The sequence below is a fragment of the Herpailurus yagouaroundi genome, unplaced genomic scaffold, assembly GCF_014898765.1.
Source record: "Herpailurus yagouaroundi ecotype Mexico unplaced genomic scaffold, PumYag 180, whole genome shotgun sequence".
NCBI classification, from domain to species: domain Eukaryota; kingdom Metazoa; phylum Chordata; class Mammalia; order Carnivora; family Felidae; genus Herpailurus; species Herpailurus yagouaroundi.
The window spans coordinates 17266959-17288277 of NW_024412411.1; the positions used below are offsets into that span (position 1 = coordinate 17266959).

Below are 21319 nucleotides of genomic sequence, written 5' to 3' on the forward strand. Positions count from 1 at the left end.
CATAAGAGACTCTTAAAAACTGAGAACAAACTGAGGGTTGATGGGGGGTGGGAGGGAGGGGAGGGTGGGTGATGGGTATCGAGGAGGCCACCTTTTGGGATGAGCACTGGGTATTGCATGGAAACCAATTTCACAATAAACTTCATATATTGAAAAAAAAAGAGGATTATTTTTTTAGTAGTTTTTGATGGTAGCTATTCATCATGAAGAATTACATACACTGACACTTGGATGGATAATTACTCTTATTTCTTAAACTTTGGAATTCAAAAAAGAAATATGACAGATTATATGTCTCAAAACTTTGATATGTTAATATATGGGGCCTTGATCTGGCTCTGCAACCATTTCTTTAAAGCAGAGTCCAAGATGGAGAAACTTTTCCCTCCTCAAAATGAAAAGTATTAACATGTAACAAATCCAAGAATTATATTAAGCCAAAACTGACACATCAAATTCTAATTAACTGAATTCATTGTCTGTTATATAGACAGAAGTATGTTTCTGATTAGATTTCACCACATACACTAGGATAATGTGATCAAATTTATTTTTAAAGATATGGTTATTAAATTTTTCCAGTGTAGTCTTTCTAAAAGTATGATGCTAATCAGTGTTACATAAGAAGATGAGTTCATAGTAAAACAAAACAACAAAAAGGAGATTCTGGATTAAAGAAAGGGATTTAAAAATGCTTACAATGGGATTTGCCCTTTTCCAACATGTGGATATACATTATGAATCTCTAAAAATAATGGATACAGAATGTAATAATCCAATATATGCAACCACAGAATCCTTTTTTTACATTGGATTAGTTTTCTTTCCAAGTGCTACCTTGGAAATGTTAATGTAGTGCAAGGATGAGAAATATTTAAACTGGGGTTAGCTGTGGCATTTTGTTTACTTGGCACTTGTGATGCCTTTACTATTGTTCAGCCCCTCTTATTAGATAATTATTTCCTCTCAATGTACTGTTTTGGGTTTTCCACTCATGTTTTCAGAGATACTGAAGTGTTTTGAGCAATGGATAAATCACTAATAAGTGTTTTTAAAGCAAACAAGATGGCAGAAAAAAATTCTGATGCATAAGGAAGTATCCTTTAACTAACCCATCTCAAATCCTTATGACACATATTCATCAAAAAAAAAATGTGGACACCTCTGGCTGGAAACTTGCTATAAAAAAAGGGAAAAGAGATACCTCCAAGCCAGTGGAAACAACCTTTTTGAATATAGGAAATTCTTTTAATGTCAAAAAATTCCACACACTCCATAAATGCTGTTTGTACTATAGAAAACACCTAATGGCAATAAGCTACCATGATTTGAGCAATTTAAAAATTAATTTATAATTTGTTAACTGCAGCAGCTTGTGCATAAAAATAAGGTACTTGTGTGTATAAGCATACCCATGTTCACACAAGGATATGCAAAGCATAGTTCAGTTCACTGATAATGCTCAACAATGTAAGAATTCTAGATCAGTCAACAAATCAACAGTGACCCTGGGACCTGCAGCCTACAGACTGGGAACCACTGTTCTAGATCCTCTAGCCATTGTAACTCTGCTTGGGTATAAGAGACATGAAGTCACATTCATTTAACAATATTTATTCACATGCTTGCTCTATATAAGGCATCATGCTCAGAATTTGGAAAACAGATGAGTAAGACAGTTCCTCTCCTGGAGAAATTTATAGTTTAACAGAGACAGATGAAGATAACATTTTTTGTTTGTTTGTTTTTTTTTGTTTGTTTTTTAATTTACTTTGGAGACAGAGAGTACATGCAAGCAGTGTAGGGGAAGAAAGAGAGACAGAAAAGAATCTCAAGCAGGATCCACGCTGAGTGTGGAGCCTCATGCTGGGGCTTGATCCCAGGGCCCTGGGATCATGACCTGAGCTGAAATCAAGAGTTGGACGCTCAAGTGACTAAGCCACCCAAGATCCCCTGAACATAAAATGTTTATGTAATGGTGTAATGATGTGAAAAATCTATGTATATGTCAGTGTAATCCAGTGGAAAATATTATATTGCTGTAGGTGCTTTATCGCCTCTGAGGATAGTATCATTTTGTTCTCTGGAGTAAATGGCCTTCTGTTTGGCAATGTAACTTTAGCAGCAGCTTTGGGCTCAAAAGGTGAGCAGCATCCATTCTCTAAGGGCAGAATTTTATTTATTTATTTATTTTTTCAATATATGAAGTTTATTGTCAAATTGGTTTCCATACAACACCGAGCGCTCATCCCAAAAGGTGCCCTCATCAATACCCATCACCCACCCTCCCCTCCCTCCCACCCCCTTCAACCCTCAGTTTGTTCTCAGTTTTTAAGAGTCTTTTATGCTTTGCCTCTCTTCCACTCTAACCTCTTTTTTTTTTCCTTCCCCTCCCCCATGGGTTTCTGTTAAGTTTCTCAGGATCCACCTAAGAGTGAAACCATATGGTATCTGTCTTTCTCTGTATGGCTTATTTCACTTAGCATAACACTCTCCAGTTCCATCCATGTTGCTACAAAGGGTCATCTTTCATTCTTTCTCATTGCCACGTAGTACTCCATTGTGTATGTAAACCACAATTTCTTTATCCATTCATCATTTGATGGACATTTAGGCTCTTTCCATAATTTAGCTATTGTTGAGAGTGCTGCTATCAACATTGGGGTACAAGTGCCCCTATGCATCAGTACTCCTGTATCTAAGGGCAGAATTTAAAGGAGACAAGAAAACAAAGAAACAGCCCAATAGCTCTACCTATGAAATGGAGAAACATTTACTGTGGTGTTTAAAAACATTGTGAGGAAATGAGGTAAGGGTTACAGGGAAATAAAGGGACAGGAATCAAGCAACATGGTGGGAGAAATCTGATGGAGTGAGAATGTGTGGGGGAATCTATTGTGAGAAATTTGGACTGGAAGGAATGTTAGACTGGATATAGGGGCTGCAGAACTTCTATTTAGAGGTGGGGTAGTTAAAGTAAACTTATGAAATTAGAACACGAATGCAGAGAAGTGCAAAAATCATAACAACACATTAATTTTTTCTCAAAAGAAATACATCCTAGTGATCACCACTGGCTCAAGAAATAGCACATCATTAGAATCCCAGAAATGCCCTTCTGGCTAAAGGACTGTTATGTTGCTCTGCACCCATTTTTCTCATCTTCATTTTGTTGATAGTAGGGTGCCATACACATAAATGTCAGTGTGAGTGGTTACTTGAAGGCATAAAAATAAGGAGAGGGGAGGATCTGTGTTCAATATCTGGATTGGTACGTGTCAAAAAGAAGACAAAAAGTACAGGAAGTGACATGAGGGAAACAGAATTTCTTTGAGAACAGGAAACTGGATTTATTAGAAACCATGAGGATATATGCTCAGTGAAACTAACAAATATCCTGAGGAAGGTTTTTCATGGAGCAAAAGTGCAGAGACTTAAGCAGGCATGCCACTCTAAAATGGAAGAGCACAATCTGTGAATTGTGCTGTGAAGTGATTGGAGCATAGATTTCTTGGGCTTAAGGAATTGACGATAAGATTTGAAAAATACATGGCAAATTTGAAGAGTTTTGACTGGGGGCAAAGGGGTGGAATTCCTTTTTTGTAGACATTAGAGAACCATGGACGAGCATTGAGAATGAAAGTAACACGATGAGATTCATTCTTTAGATGGACTCTTTTGAGGCTACTTTTTAGCATAAAATGGAGGAGAAAGAAGCTGGTATTAAAAAGAAGATTAGATATGAAGATTATTCTCATATGTGAGGTGACAGATAATGAAGAAACAAATCACAGCAGTGGTATAAAGATTTGAATTCAGCCAGTAATGAAAAACAGAGAACAGGTGTGGAAGATGAACAGTAGATTTAATAGTATTTGGTTACCAGTTGGCTGTGAGGATGAGAGAATGGAATATGAGAAGACCCCTTATTCCCACATCTTGGGGGACAGGCCGGATGGGTGTATCGTTTACTCAAACTGGAGGTACATAATGGAGAAGCTCAAAGTTTTGAACGGTGGTTAGAAAAGTTATAATGAGGTGAGTTTTAGATATGTAAGTTGGAGGTGCCCTCAGGACATCCAGGCGAGAATGTTTGTGTGTTAATGTCATAAATGACACCTCTGGAAGCTACTGGAAGTGACAGGGAGAAATCATAGAAAGAAGATGGTAAATGAATGTCAGTGGGTGACAGTATAACTGTAAAGGAAATGGGTCCTTAAATTGGTTCAAATAACTGTATAGGAAATGGGTCTTTAAATTGGTTCAAATATAGAATAGGATCCAGTTACTAGAAAACAGTTTTAATTTAATTAGCTGTAGCTTTTATTACTGGGTTACTTAAACAATTGGAAAAATTAAACTATATTCTTTATACTTTTAACTTATCGTTACTGGTCATTTAACTTATAATTCAAGTCTAACATGATTGTTCAATTTAAGTAACACTTACTGAAATTGGGCTCACTGTTAATAGTATATAAACCTGGATTCTGTAAAAACCACATAGTTAAAACACTTAAGGGTATAGAAATAGTTTGACTTAATTTTTTAAATGCTTAAAGATAAAAACAGAAATTAACAAAAGTATGAACATTTTGGACATTATAAACTGCAGGGTTCGTTTATGCATCCAAATTGGGATTGCAGGGGAGTGACAAGATTAAAATATAAAAGAGGGACCTCTGGTGTTATGTAGAGTGGAGAAGAAAGCACATGAACATTCTTTTACTATATAACTTTAAGAGGCCAAAGAAATGCAAAAATAAAATATTTTCAAGGCAGTGAAGATGTATGGACTCAACAAAGACAAAATGAACAAACAAAAAGGAGACCTATGAAAGTAGGCAGGTGTCACCCACTGCTTTCTCATCGGAGGGCATCTGCAGGTTCTGGACCAGGCTGCCAATCTAACATGGTCTGAATGAAGGGACACTAGTTTTCTAGGGTGGCCATAACAAAATACCACACGCTATGTGGCTTCAAACAGCAGAAATTTATTCTCTCACAGTTCTGGAGGCTCAAAGTCAGAAGTCAAGGTGCCAAGAGGGCCATGCTCCCTCTGAGACTCTTGGTAGAATCCTTCCTTGCCTCTTCCTAGCTTCTTGTGGTGGCCATTAATTTTTGGCATTTCTTGTCTTTGTGCTGCATCACTCAAGTTTCTGCCTGTGTCTTCCCCCTGCCACTTTTCCTATGTGTGTCTGTCTCTGCGTCACTTCTCCTCTTTTGGGGGAATTAAGAGCCCATCCTACTTTAGTACATCCTCTCATCTTAACTCTGCACTGATGCTATTTCTCAATAAAGTCACATTTTGAGGTTCTTGGAAAGTACATGAATTGTGGCTGGGGAATATATGACTTCACATAGTATCTGACACTTCTGGAAAAAAGAGAAGCCAGAAGTACTTTTGGATATTAAAATGATATGGTATGTCAATATATAAAGTGCAGGAAACCTAACCACATGATAGCTTTTTTCCCTTGTGACTCACTTGCTGATTCTGGGGGCTGCATGAGGCTCAAGATTTTGAAGAGGAAGGCTGAAATGTCCCATTGTTTTATACTATTTGGAAGAAAAGCCCCACCTGAGGATTAGAAACTGCTCAAACTTCAAGTAGTCTTTTCCTCACAATGGACGCCAAGTTTAGAAACAGTATGGTATAGGGGCCTGGAGGAAAAAAATCTCAAAAAACAACAAAAATCTGACTGAGTCAGTCATCCAGGGCATAGGATGTACTATCTAGATTCTCCATCAAAATTCCACGTCAATTGTTCCTTAAAGACACTTTTAACTACAGGTTGACTACTTCTGTCTTATGTTGCAACTTATCTCATCTCAATTTCTTTGAACCTGGAAAAGGCAAACCATCATTGGGGGAAAATAATATAAACTTCAATCTTTATGGCATTTTATACTCAATGTCTAGCACAAAAGAAAATACGTTGTATCAGGAAGCATGAAATGTGACCAATGAAAGTCAATAGAAGACTGACAGAAGATCCAGATGTTAGAATTAGAAAAAAAGGGGCCTTAAAATAACTATAATCACTATATTCAACGACATGGAATAAAGGATTGAAAATTAGATGAGAAAGAATACTTCAAAAGAAAATTAGTAACTATAAAAAGAATTAAATGGGCATCTGGGACTGTAAAACAACATATCTGAAGTTGAAAACTTATTTTGGTTAGCAGCTGACTGGACATAGGTGGATACATTGTTAGTGAAATAAAAGACAAAATAATAGAAAAGAATCAAATAGAAGAACAGAGAGAAAAAAAAGATAGGAAAGAAAGTCCAGAGAAAAAGTCACCTGTATGACCCAGTCAAATAATCTAATAGGTATATCTGAGCACAAGAAGGAACAGAGAGAGAGAAATGTGGCAGAAGGAATGTTTTAGGAAGTAATGTCTAGGAAATTTTCAAAACTGATAGACATTTTTAATCCACAGGTTTAAGAAATCCAAAGAATGACATATATAAAGGAAATCACACCTAACCTTATCACAGTCAAATAAAAACTTAAAAAAAAATTTAAAGCCTAGAAAAAAAGACATGTTGCCAAAAAAAAGACACAACATTAGAATGATGGCTAAATTTTCAATGAAATGATGGAATCCAGAGAAAAAAAATGAAATGTTGTTTTCAAAGAAAAAAAAATGAAGAAAACCTGGCAATACAGAATGCTATCCTTGGTGAATACACTCCTCAAAAACAAAGGGGAAATAAAGATATTCTCAGAAAAAAAAAGTCAATATAATTTGTTGGCAGTAGATCTATATTGTAAGAAACACTACAAGAAATTCTTTAGGCTGAAAAAAATCACAGGTGAAAGCAAGCAGGTAGAAGGAATGAAAAACACTGGAGTGGGGAAATATGACTGTTAACCATTTAGAGCAACAATATGAAGAAAGTCATATATATATATATATATACACACACACACACATATGTATATATAATATTTATATTATATTTATATATTTTTATATATAATACAGATAAAAATAAATTATATGGCAATAGCAAAATATAGTATGAGGGTATAAACAAATGTAAATATTTGCAAGATTTAAAATTTTTTTTAATGTTTACTCATTTTTGACAGAGAGAGAGACAGTGCGCGCATGAGAGGGGGAGAGGCAAAGAAAGCCTGGAGACACAGAATCTGAAGGAAGCTCCAGGCTCTGAGCTGTCAGCACAGAGCCCTATGTGGGGCTCAAACTCACGAACCATGAGATCATGACTTATGCTGAAATCAGACCCTTAACTGACTGAGCCACCTAGGCACCCCTGCAAGATTTTTTAATATAAACAAGAACCAACATAAAGTTGTTTGTATTAAAGATTCATTTAGTAATTTCTGTTGAAAACTCTAAATGAATTATGCTGAGATGAAACAAAATTATTAAGAGGGGTGATAGAATAAGATAAAAAAATTATTGATTAATCCAGAAGTAGGCAGTAAAAGAGGAATAAGTATTAAAGAACAAAGTGGATAAGTAGAAAACAACACATGGGAGGGATAGGAAATAGGAATAAGCTATTCTCTAAGTGGGCAATTTTCACAATACATATATCTACCAAAGACTCATCTCCACAGTATATAAGGAAGTCTTAAAATAGATGTTAAATGATAAACAATTCAAAGAAATGTGCAAAAGACCTGAACAGACACTTTACAAAATAGGATGCCCAAATTTCCAATAAGCATATGAGAAGGAACTTAACTTGGTAATACACATGGAAAGGCAATCAGAATCACAATATGATACAAACACATACTCACAGAATGTTTAAAATACAAAAAGATAGTACCAAGTGTTGACAGTAGTGCAAAGCAACTTGAAATTTCATACATTTCAGTGAAAGGGGATATTAGTTCAATTACTTTGGAAAACTGCTTGGCAATTTCTAATAAAGCTAAATATATATGTAGTCTGTGATGTAGCAGTTCCAATACTGGGTATACATCTAACAGTAATTAGGATATAGGTCTGCCATAGTATATGTACATAAATGTTCATAAAGTATTTATAATACCTAAAAATGTAAATAATGCAAATGTCTATCATATAGGAGAACTGATAGGTAAATTCTGGTAGTATATCCATACAAAGGGATATTGCACAGCAATAAAAAAGAATAAACTACGGGCAACTAGGTGGCTCAGTCAGTTGAGTGTCTGACTCTTGATTTTGGCTTGAGTCATGATCCCAGGGTCATGGGACTGAGCCCCACATGGGACCCTGCACTGAGCATGGAGTCTTCTTAAGATTCTCTCTCTCTCTCTCTCTCTCTCTCTCTCTCTCTCTCCCTCTGCCCCCTCCCTTGCACATGCTCTCTTTCTTTCTCACTCTCTCTTTCTCTTTTTATCTCAAAATAAAATAAAACATAAAAAAAGAATAAACTAATACATGCAATCATGGGATGAAAATCACTACATTACTTTGAGGGGAAAAGGTCATTACAGAGAAGCAAATAATGTAAGTGTCTATTTATATAATGTATAAGAATAGGCAAGACTAACAGGCAGTGAAAAAATTCATATTAATGGGGCATATTCTCTATAAGGCTACTGCTAGTTCTGGACTACTAGATTTAGATACCTGTCCTAACTTTTATTCTTTGCCTTCAAAGAATCTCCCAAGACAAAATAAACAGTACTTCAGCTATGGGTATTTCTATCCTTTGTGTGAAGCCATTTTTCTTCTTGAATTATCTATTAGATTTAAGGTACTGGAGAAAGTGAGCAAAGCAAAGCTTCTTGATTGACATGAACTGGAAACTCCTAATATTAACACTCCAACTCAAAAATGGTTGTCTTATGCACACTCCCTGATGAAAGGGCTTAAGTGCATTATATTTAGGAAAATTCTGGTAATATTTAGTAATATTATAAATATGAGTAAACTATTTGGGGCCCCTCAGGAGGTGGGGATAAAGATGCTAAGAGGACATGTGAGTGAATAAGGAAATACAGTCAAAAGTAGACAGTAGTGAACAATTAGGTATCTATTATGAATTCCATAGTAATGTACAAATAATTTTAAGATTTTTCCTTTTTGTATCTTTGACCTATATATTAACTATAATGTAAAGCAAATTTTATGGCAATTTTAAAAAATTGTAATATTTTTTCTTTTTAGCATACCATACTGGTTAAACTTCAGACAAATCTGAGTTCAATTATAAGTTCCAGTGTTTAATAGTTAGCTGACCTTGAGCAAGCTATTGTTTTCTCCTAAATCTTCATTTTATAATCTTTAAAATAAAGATAATAATATTATTTCCCTTATTGAAAAGAATAACAGAGGTATTACACATAAGTGTCCATGTATGTACAAAATGACATCTCTTGTCAGATAAGATTCTGGGGGCGGGGGGAAGCGGCTAATGAGTGCTTTCCAGTACTGGAGTAAGGAGCCAGTTCTGAGCAGAGTAATCATATCTGGGTATTCATGTGTAAGACAGAGATCAACAGCAGGCTAAAAGGGAGGATTTTACAGAACATTTTCCACAGAAATAATGTTCTTTGGAAACCAATTAAAGAGTTTTTTAAAACTATATCTAAATAAGATCTCAAACAGTGGGGAAAAAATAAGAGAAACAAAGAACAATTTCAAAGGAAAGACATTTTAGGCAAAAAAGAAAAGGAAAATAATATTGGCACAAAAGAGGAAAAGGGTGAGGATCAGTTGGAAACATTACCTTAGACACACTGGATAGGGACTGTCACTAACTCCTTAATAAAGGATAACTGGAGATGAGATCAAATCTATTGCTTATACTTTATAACTCCTCCAGTGTAGCTACACATAGAAATCTGTACACAACCATAGAACTGGAATACAGAGAGGCATAGCCCCCAAATCTCAAGAGAGGAAAGAAGTCTGTGTCCATCAGAAACTAGATAGAATGATGAAAGACATGACATTAGCTATAAACATTGAAATTGTGAAACAGAAGTCATCATGCTGTTCATTCACATATATTTTTTTCATGAAAATAAACAAAACAAAACAAAGGAAATGAATAAGCATTTGAAGATTTTGGACAAGCAGTATCTGAAGTCAGAAAGAAACAAACATACACACCATACTTCTGTGATTTCTGGATTTCACTGATCAATACAATATCCCACACTTCAGCATCTTTCTCCCCCCTCTTTACTCAAACAGAAACTGACATAAAGATGCCAAGTTCTTATTTTACCAGATACCGATATTTAAAAGAATCACAAATCATCATTCACCCCCTTCTTAATTTCACAAAAGAATGAAGTGATACCAAAAACATGACGGACATGAACTGGGAGGGAACGTGCGCTATGAAAAAATTCACTATATTATTTACATTATTCTCATTTTTGTGCTTGTATGTGACAACTTCTCTGTGCACTGGAATTGGTTTGTGGGCCATAATTTCAACCCCACTATCTCAATGCACTCCTGTATTCCAGCATCATAGATAAAGGCACCCATGTCACCAATTAAAACACTTTACTCCTATGCAAATGCATATGGGGTTCTTGTTACACAATGTGATGATAAGGAAGTATCAACAAGTCACTTATCAATTTTGACAAACCTTAATTTTTGCAGGCTTTGACATACGGATCAATATTGGCCGTACCTTGGTAACTGGAGTCAAGATTCCCTTTCAATGTGCAACAAATAATTGCAACTAAACCCTGTGTTTAGCTCTTATAATATCATTTATAGCACTGAATTACAACATTGGCTGGCATGATTATCTCCCTTCTAGATAAACCTTTTAAGGGCAGGAACTAGTTTTCCTCACCTTGTTATCTTTACAACTAAAACAATAGTTGGAGGGAAAAAAAGCAATAGTTGGTACAATATGAGTCCCTATAAGTGTAGAAGAATGAATGGCAACATTCAGATTATGTCTCCTGAAACATAATACCCTATCCCTGCTCCTGTTCTATATATTGATGGAAGTAGGAATTGGCTCTGTCCTTTAATATTCACCTGATTCAGTGCAAGAGCAAGAGAGCAGAGAAGGGGCAGAGAGAGGGAGAGAAAGAGAATCCCAGGCAGGCTCCACACCATTGGTGCAGAGCCTGATGCGGGGCTCAAACTCACGAACCATGAGATCATGGCCTGAGCTGAAATCGAGAGTCAGATGCTTAATCAACGGAGCCACCCAGGGGCCCCTTATTCATTCTTCAGAATATGACACCCTTACTAAGTGTTTAACTCGGTGCTAACTGCTGAAGATAATCAAAATGTGCAGAGTGTAGTTCTTGCCTTCAGGGATGGCAATTGCAGTTCCTCTCTGGAGCTCACATTACCCTCTTAGCACAGTGCCAATTTCTTGAATGATATAAATAACAAAATTGTTTTAAATCTCTGTGGAGTAAAAATTTGCTCTGATATGTTCTTAGTGAGAATAAAGCCTGTTTATCACTGTAAGTGGCAATAGCCCCTCTGTTTATGTAAGAGTCCTCTTCTCCAACAGATTATAGCCACTATCCCCGTGACACAGTTTACATAAATTGGAGCCCTAGCCTTATCCACTTTAAGTGAAACAATAAATCTGCTTACTATTGCAAGTCTTGTTGTATTTGCTGTTCTCCTGTGCAAACCCTTCCAGCCGGCACTGAAAACGATGCTGCCAAAATTCTTGAAACCAAGGATTTCGAAGGTTTGTTTCTGGCCGAAGCTTCAGATAATAATCATCAAACCACTTGACATCGGGAGATTGAAGCTTGATTGTGATTCCACCAACAGCTTCTCGCTGATATCCATCTGTCACATCATACCTGTCAGCCCAGCCATCACTGTGGGGAGACAAAAACCAGCTCAGCTTAGAACAGATACCTTCTAAGCCAATGATTCCATTTGTTTTCCTTTTGAAAAGATCAGTAATTAAATGGCTACTCAGCCACACCATGGTCCTACATTATACTTACATGATTACTGAGATAGAAACTTAGAATAAAGAGTATAATACACCATGGGAATTTAGGGTCTAAGAGTACTAGAAGGCACCAGTCTCACTAACCTCAAACTGTGGAGAATAACCTAATACTTGTGGCAGAATGTGACTGGTTTTCACATACACTGTATGGAAGCTGCATGATATCACCATTCACATTATTTACTGAATGCTTAGTGGCTAAGTGAAGTTAACTTGAAATCCATTCTGTTCCTTTATAACAATTAGTTTAATGACCATAGGGTAAAAATGAAAATATCTCTAACATACACCTAGTATTAATTTAACCATCCTATGACATGATATTCATTGTTTTCATATTTTACAAGTAAATAATAGAGAGGTTAAAAATACCTGCTGATTATGGTCATTCTGTTAAATATTGATTCTTCAGCACCTCAAACTGAAATCCTGTAATCCACTGTCCATATACTCTTTCCTGTCCCATGGTACTTCTCTAATATATTTAAAATACATATATGGACTCATGTTTTGCATTGGATGGATTAAAAAAACTTCTTAACAGGAATGCCTGGGGGGGGCTTAGTGGGTTAAGCATATGACTCTTGATTTAGGCTCAGGTCATGATCTCACAATCGTGAGATCAGGCCCCTCATCGGGCTCTGTACTGGGTGTGGAACCTGCTTGAGATTCTCTCTCTCCCTCTCCCTCTGCCCCTCACCTGCTCGTGCTCTCTCTCTCTCTCAAAAAACAAAACAAAACAAAACAACAACAACCACAACTTCTTAACAATGGTATATCAAGCATAGTGTCAGGAATCATACCTTCAATATTACTCTCATTCTATCCACTGATCACTCAAAGTAAGCGAGGAATTTTAAGATAAAAGAATTAGAAATCAGAGACTTCATGTTACAATGGTATAAGAATATAATAGAACAAGAGGAAAGCACTCTAAGCTTATTTGGAAAACAAGTGAGGCACAACATTGGAAATAAAAGACATAAAAAGATGTTTATATCAAATTTGGGCACACCTTGGGGCATTCAGGACAAACGAGACTGACTTTTTCACCCTCTTCCACTGGAATAGGCACAACTTGTGCTAAGTATCTGCTGGGACCTAGTGGTGGTGTCTTTCCTTAGAAGAAGGCAAGTACTTTTTCAGGAAAGATAAAGAAAGTCAAGGGATATTTTAATACTGAAAAAAAACAGTAACAAAGAAGGAAGAGAAGGGGTTTGGAGAGAGCGGAAGGGAACAGTAGAATGGAACCTCCTGAATGCAAAGCAGTAAAGTTTTTGGAGTTACACAGGGTTGGGGGAAGTGGGCACTGGGGAGAGGGAGAGGGAAAGGATTTACATTCACAATCAGTGTTTATTTCATCCATTTCAGATATACTTATCAGAATGTTAATTTCTTTTTATCTTCCTTCAAATGCATTTTTGTCTCTTATATATATTTTTTGTAGGTGGAGACCATGCACCAATATTTTGCATATAAAATCAGCACTGGGGAAGGTATTATGTAAGTAATTAATTAAAATAAGTATAAAAAGCATGTACTTTTTTCCAGCATGTTCTGCTATACCAACTCTGACTTAAAAACTGATAATGAGAGTTTTTCCAAAGGTCACAGATTACTCATTAAAATATCACAGGGGCTTGGGATAACTTGAGATGTTTCCTAAGGCATCAGTGGGTGGAAGAGGAGAAAAAAAATAAACAAACAAAATAAACGATTTCTTCTTATAAGTCATTTCTGACAAAAGATATTTCATTAAAATTATGGTGAAATTTCAAAAACCTTTGTGGAAGATCAGGAAAAAAAAATAAGTAATGCAATATGTTTTGTCCCAATGTTGAATTTGGTTACTTCACACATTATCTTCCCTCAAATTTCTCATTTTCAGCTGCAGAAGATTTTATTTAAAGCTGACAAGTTGAAATGATGTGGGCTTGTTTGCCTCATTTTCTCCCTCTGTTGTGGAGGGTTTATTATATCACTGGTATGAGAGTGTGGGTCTCACTGGCACTGGAGGAGATGCATGGGCGTATTGCAAATGGGGCAGGAAGCTCTGTTTGTCAAGCAGAGCCCCATTCTCCAAGAAGTGGTAATTTAAATTGCTCCTTTTGTTAATGCTAGCTCGCTCTTATGTAACACTATGATTATGAATATTACATAAGAAATTTAAGATTATAATGGGTCCAATTTACCCTTCACAATTCATTCATTGAATTTAATGGGGACTGTAAAAAGCTTGTCTTGATAAACTTTTTTGGAGGTAATATTTCCATAAAAAAAGTATCCACACCAGAGTGTGTTAATTGATTCATTTCTCATCATGTTCTTTAGCTCTTTTTTTTTTTTTCAGGTATAAATCTCTTCTCCATAGTCAAAAGAATTTGGCAAAAGATGATGTTTTATTAGCAGCCTATACATTTGGTTTGTGAATTTAAAACAATTTAGTTCCAGATGTTTCCATTCAACAGCAAAATAAAAATCATAGAGGAGTGTGAATGTAAACAGAAAATTCCAATTTCTATTTGACAAAACAGGGTTATTCTATTCAAATTTACAGGGGAATATCTACTATGCAAGTTTAAGAAACTTCACTCCCTGCTGGCTAAGTTAGATGGTGTCATATGTCATTTAGGTTATTAAATATTAACATTTTCACAAAAAATGAGCTTTCAAGATTTGTGTTAAGATGATAGGGTATCTCTAAGTAAGGAATAATAAATCCAAATGCAAAATGAAACACCAAGAAAAACTTGAACGTACTTTTCTATGATCTAATGCTTTACATTACACTGATAGACTAGACTGTCAAGTACTACCTAAATGCTTTCAGGGGACATATATTTTATGAAATAAGGGGAAAAAAAAGTGGGGAGGAAGACAAGGAAAGAAACTAAAAATATACCATATTTAAAGCACTTTTCTAGATTTAGTATCTATCTATCTTTCTATCTATTTTTATCCATCTATCTATCCATCCATCCATCCATCCATCCATTTAATTTCTCTCCTCACTGGTGGGCATTTTAACCATCTCCTCATAATACATTTCATTATTTTCCTTTCAATTCCTTGATATACAGTTAATCCTCATTATTTTAAGATTTATCTACTTGCTAAATTTATTTGCAACACCCAAATCAATACTCATGGCACCTTTGTGGTCATTTGTGCACATGCACAGAGTCGCAAAAATTTTGAGTCTCTGGATGTGCACATTCCCAGCTGAGGTTGAATGAGATCATCCTCTGCTTTCTTGTTTTAGCTTTCATATTCTAAACAAGTATCCTTTTCATGATCTATTTAGTATAAGGGTTCTTGTATTTTTTATGTTTTTTTTTCATTGATTTCACTGTTTAAAATAACCCCCAAGCATAGTGTTATCTAGAGTTCCTAAATAAAAGAGGCTGTGATATATCCTATATAGAAAATGCATTCTTTAAATCAGCTGCATGAGTAAAGTGAGTAATGAGTAAAGCGTTGTTTGTTATGAGTTCAATGTTAATGAAAAAACAGTATATATTAAAGAAGAAATCTTATTCAATACAGAAACACACATAAAACAAGGTTATGTACAGACTAGTTGATGGGAATGTTGTGACCAGAGGCCCATAGCAATTTAAACCTGTATCTTCCCTGGGGGCAACGGTCAGTATTCACTGATTTGGTGTTTGGTGCACGTTTATGGAACATAAATACTGTGAATAACAAGAATTGAGTACACAAATATATTTTTAATTTGAGTGTTGTTTTAGTCAGGCCTCCAGTTTTTCTTTGACTATGGAAACAGTGACTTGGACATTTGAACAGGAAAAACATTTTTAGATTAGGTTGGCTTAACTAAAGGAGGAATCTTTTCTATGTACCCATTCTCAAAACACCTCCTCAGTAGATACCTTAGACTCTTTATATTCTCCCTTTAAATGTCTCCCTGAAGACATCGTTAGGACACATTATCTAGCAAGAATTTATTTTCATTTTCTTTTCAAGATTGCAATACCAAAATATATATTCCTATTCTATGATATCCCCTTCTTCCTTTCTTCTCTAAAGCCTCAATTCCTATTATTTCACATAATTAGCAATTCGTGAAAATTGAACTTTTATGTGTTTTCAACAGAAGGTTCTTTTTTAACAAAATTGACCCGAAATCTCCAGTTCTAATTCATCTTCTCCATCTCTATAGCTTTCCTTATTTTCATCAACATTTATTAAAAATCTACCTACCTTAGACTAAATTATTTTGTGGCAATAAACTGTCAATATGTCAGTGGTGTAGTACAAAAGTTTATTTCTTGCTCAGCTTTTAGATTCATTACAGATGGTCTCTAACTCTGCTCCATGTCGCCTTCATTCTGAGACATAGTCTGAAAGAGCAGTTTCCTCCTGGGATGTGGCCAATCGTGTAGAAGGAAAAAATATGCAATGGTTCTTAAGTTGTCTACTCAGAAGTGGTACAGATCACTTCTCACATTTCATTGATGAAAGCAAGTCATATGGCCAAACCAGACCTAAATGGGACAGGTGTGTATGATCTTTCCCACACAGTGAATGTTGTGAAGAAAAATTCACTTCACCATATTTATGATGTATTGAAATTGTACTGAGATGGAGAAAAACATAAATTAAATAGGTATTAGATACTACACACCAGGCAGGGCTCACAGTCTAGTAGAGGAATGACAGAGGACAGACATATAAATGCATATAAATAAATATCATCGCAGGCATGAAACAACAGCAATGGGAGAGAACATCAGAAAACAACTAACTCTGTAGGAAGATCAGTTTTAAATGGAACTCGACACATACGGGTAATGGAGTGATAACAGTATTTTGAAATGGTATTTTCTAAGACAAGAGAATGTATTTGAGATTCAGGAAGTAGTGACTATGAAGCACTGCAGCTGTGTAGATCACCTAGGGCAATGGGCCAATGAGAAGTCAGCAGGGGAAGACCAGTTGCGAATGGTCTTTTATATCACGCCATCATTACCTGACTTTTTCATTCAGGTAACAGGGAGCCAATGGTGGCTTTTAAGGTGGGAAATAAAATGAGGAGCCGATGAGAATTGGATGAACTATGGTAGCAGTGTGACAGGTTAGAGTGGTTGTACATCAGTGTTAAGGGAATCGAGTTGCAAAATGTGTTGCAGTGGTAAAGGAAACTGATGGAGGCCTGAATTTAAAGAAGTAGCAGTGGGGATGTGGAGCCTTATTTGTAAGGAATTCTAAGAATCCCTAGGAAGACATGTATGGAGAATAGAGGTAAAGGGGGATTTTGTGAGTTAGGGGAGACATTAACAACAGTGTAAATAATATTGCAGCTCCGTGTCCTAGGCTGTGAAGTAGAGGAACAGAATAGGTTTGGGCTGAAAAAGAAAGAAAACGAATACAAGGTGGGGTCTCTGATGATTAGATTTCCCTTTATATGCTCTCTAGTAGTTCCTTTCTCCTGAATTTCTACCTATTCTTGACATATACGGTTGATTTGAATGTTAAAAAAAAACAAGTTAACAATTTTCTTATCTTTGGTCCAGTACTATATTAATCCACCCCATTCTATTATGTTTAGTTTCTTATATGCTAAACAATAGTTGTTGGCAATCAGAAAATGAGAAATAATGAAAATTATCGAACTCCAAAGATTTGATACTCTATATCATTATGTCCTTATAAGAGAAATATTTTAACCTTAGGATCATTATTTTTATCATTTATTTTACTAAATTACATATATATAAAGCAGATCAATACTTAATGGTTATAAAATAATTACTTCAAGGTTTATAACCAATAGATTTAATATCAAAATATGTTTCTGAAATGTGGAAGCCCCTGAGGGCTACATGTCAAAAGGAATAAAAAATATTGGAAAATTATGAAGAAAAAAGATTTATTAATTATCAAATGTTAGAGATGTTTAAATTTTATTTTATTTTTTAAATTATTCTTTTAAAGTTTTTTTTTTTGAGAGAGAGGGAGACACAAGCAGGGGAGAGGCACACAAGCACGCTTGCACACAAGCACGGGAGGGGCAGAGAGAGGGGGAGAGAGAAAGAATCCTAAGCAGGCTCCCCACCATCAGCAAGGGGCCCAATACAGGGCTCAAACTCACAAACCATGAGATCATGACCTGAGCTGAAATCAAGAGTCAGACACTTAACCAATTGAGCCTCCCTGGCACCCTGATGTTTAAATAATTTTAAAAAAGCGTCTCTCTTATCAAAATCTAAAGCTGTATAATACAGATGATATAATCTTTTCTTCCCTTCCTCATTTCCTATTAATATATTTTAAGTTATTTAAGCTATAGAAAACAGAAAAATATATGTAGTGCAGAAAACTGCATTGGATGATCCTTTAGTTTCAGTTTCCATGTTCTATTCATTAGAATTCATTAATTGAATAAGCATTTTGAAGATCTCTTCTATGTGTTCAAACTGCACAGACACTGTGGTGGGTTCTAGTGCATGCGCTCAAGGAGCCAACAGTCCATTAGGCATGACCTGCCTGAATGGGTTATGCTGACTTCCAGCCCACTAGATGTTTCCTCATCTATCCTTCAGACTGAACATCCCTTTTCCTTTTTACTCAAACTATATGCAAACAGTATAATTCATTAGGTTTCCAGTCACTGAAACATTGAAAATCACATTCTTATCCTACCTCCCTGAGATTATTCCCCAGTCACCTCAATTAGTATTCTGGGTGTTTCCAAACTCTCAGTCCTTAACATTTACAATTTCTTGATTTATTTACATGGAAGGCTAATCACATACAATGGGTATGGATTTCATTAGTTGAACTCTCTCAGACAGCAAGATGATTATTTAGTATAACTCCACAGAGTTCTTGAGGAGGCATCTGCTGTGGGCAAACAACATAAAAAATCACCTCAAAGTCTGTTTCAAAGGGAGCAACACCAGACTAAAAATGTAAGCATCAGAATGACTATTCTTAGAAGTTAGCAGCCATTAAATTTCTGCCAGGGGATGTGGAGGTGGGGCTGTGCCAGTCACACGTGATCATTCTTCATTCCTGCTTTGTCATAGTATCCATGCTGCAGAGACTAAGCACACTCATGTTGTGTATCAGAGACAGGACACATTGATTCCTCTGCCTCAAATATGTCACATGTTCACACCTCCAGGCCTCTGAGTACACTATTCCCTCTGCAAAAGTGTCAGCTCTTCAACTCCTCACGTGTTTTCTGATTTGATAAAATCCAATATCTGTGAAGCCAACAGACTGGGCTGGAATGCAGCTTATCAAAACCTTCTTGAGCTTCCCTGGGCTGAACAGTTTTCTCCTCTCCACTTCCAAGATTCTGGGACATTTATTCCTTTATTAATTGAACAAGTATTGGGTAACTAATATTCTAAATGTGGGAGTATACAAGTGAACAAGAAGATGAGATTTCTGCTCTCGTAAAGGGAATATTATGATGCTTTTAGTTTTGCATTTGTCATCATATTTATTTCTGTCTCTCCAAGTCAACTAGAAATTTTACATTTTGGACATCTCGTCTTTATGTCTATTATAAAGCCTGGAACATACTAAGCACACAAAAAATGTCTAATATAACTTATTAGAAAATTAGAATTTAGAAATCAAACTTCAATTTATAGAGAATTCTTTCCAGATAACTGCACATATTCATTTTTAATTGAGAATGCAGTGCTGTCAGATGCACCTTATAAAATGTCTTTGAAAAGCTGAATTGATTCCCCCCTCCAAAATGGTACTCTCCATTTTCTACCTGATACTATTAAGGTTAATGAGTACATTCATTAGGCTGCATCCCAGCATTTTTTTTTCCCAAAATCTGTTCACAACCCACATAATTATTATGGAAACTGCTGTTCTACCCACATGTAATCATCATCCTGCCAAATCTTTCACCAATAGCATTTTAGAAGATATTTCAGGATTTTTTTCTAATAGTGGGAGTCTACTGACTGCTTGGTTGTCTTCATATAATATTTCTTCCCCCCCTCCCCCGGGGGGGAGTAGGAGGTCTTAGAATCTAAATAATAGTGAAAAACAAGGAAGGATATTGAGCTTTTCGATAAAAGTTCTTACGAATATATACCATTCAACACTAATGAATTGTTTAATTCTAAAGAGAAGCACAATGCAGAATTTTCAAAAAAATGGTTATTTACTGAGAATAACTGGGGTTCATAAATCTTAGTTTTTCTCATCCCCAAGGCTTTATAAAGAATAAGTAGATGTAGATTGGTGGAGCTATATTAGGACATTCAAAAGAAGAACAAAAAGTCAGGAAGCTAAAATTTGCTATGTCTCTAGCATGGGGGTCAGGTGATTTCCATTTTATTACTTTTCTTAATTCTCTGTAGGCCTTAGCAGTGACTATTTTTAGCCCTACTTTCTACTGCTGAGGAAACTGAGGCTCTGAGGGATTAAGGCACCTACTCAAAATCTCACAGCAAATATAGAGGGGATTTAAATCCAGATATTTCTAGCTGCAAAACTTCAGTGCTTTCCATACCTCATAGGGTCTCCAAAGTAAGACATACAGTGATGACAGCACTGAGAAATACTTCCTAAGGGTAGCATATTTAAGAGGCATACAATGAAGGATAGGGAGCAGAGTGTATGGCTGGGGCCACATAGGTAGAAATTTAACATGGTACTCAAGATTCCTGCTCTCTGGTGTACTAATTACTAATTAGTGTACTAGTGTACTAAACACTAATCTAGATAGGTGCTGTTGAAAAGGAATCTCAAGATGTAATTAAGGTCACAAATAAATTGATCTTAAAATAGTGAGATCAACCTCAGTGAGTCTGACCTAATCAGGTAATCCCTGAAATGTGACTGGCTCTACCTGGGCAAAGAAATTCAAATATGAGAATGATTTGAGATGAGAGAACTGGAGGAGACGCTCCACTGCTGGCTTCTAGTGGCCTCTAGAAGCTGAGAATGCCACCTGGCTAACAACCAGCAAAGAAACAGAGATTCAGGCTTGCATCCAATAGGAACTGAATTCAGCCAAAAACCTGAATGTGCCTGGAAGTAGATTCTTCTAAAAAAAACCCTCTAGACAGGAATGCAGTTCGCCAATACCCTGATTTCAGCCTGTTCAACCCTGAGTTGTGAACCCACTTATGCCATGAATGACCCCTGACTTCCAGAAAGTATGAAATAATAAATAAGTATTGTTTTAAGCTGCTAAACTTGTGGTGATATGCTATACTGCCATAGAAAGTTATTACTCATTCTCCACCTCTCTTCTACATTTCTTTACTTGGAAGACTGAAGCACGTTAATACTGGAAGGGAACGCAAATGTAGAGGTTTGACCAAATTCTTGGTTTTGTCACAAGAGACAGGCTTCCAAAGGCTTGGGAAT

The 21319-nt window shown here is 36.0% G+C and overlaps 1 protein-coding gene across 1 annotated transcript in view; it reads right to left on the bottom strand.

Annotated features, from left to right (window-relative positions):
- Positions 1-21319, bottom strand: part of GRM5 (glutamate metabotropic receptor 5) — a 522995-nt gene that overhangs the window by 127039 nt on the left and 374637 nt on the right. Inside the window, exon 4 of the mRNA XM_040489104.1 lies at positions 11569-11804. Coding sequence (XP_040345038.1) covers positions 11569-11804 — 236 coding nt within the window. The remainder of the gene's footprint in view (positions 1-11568; positions 11805-21319) is intronic.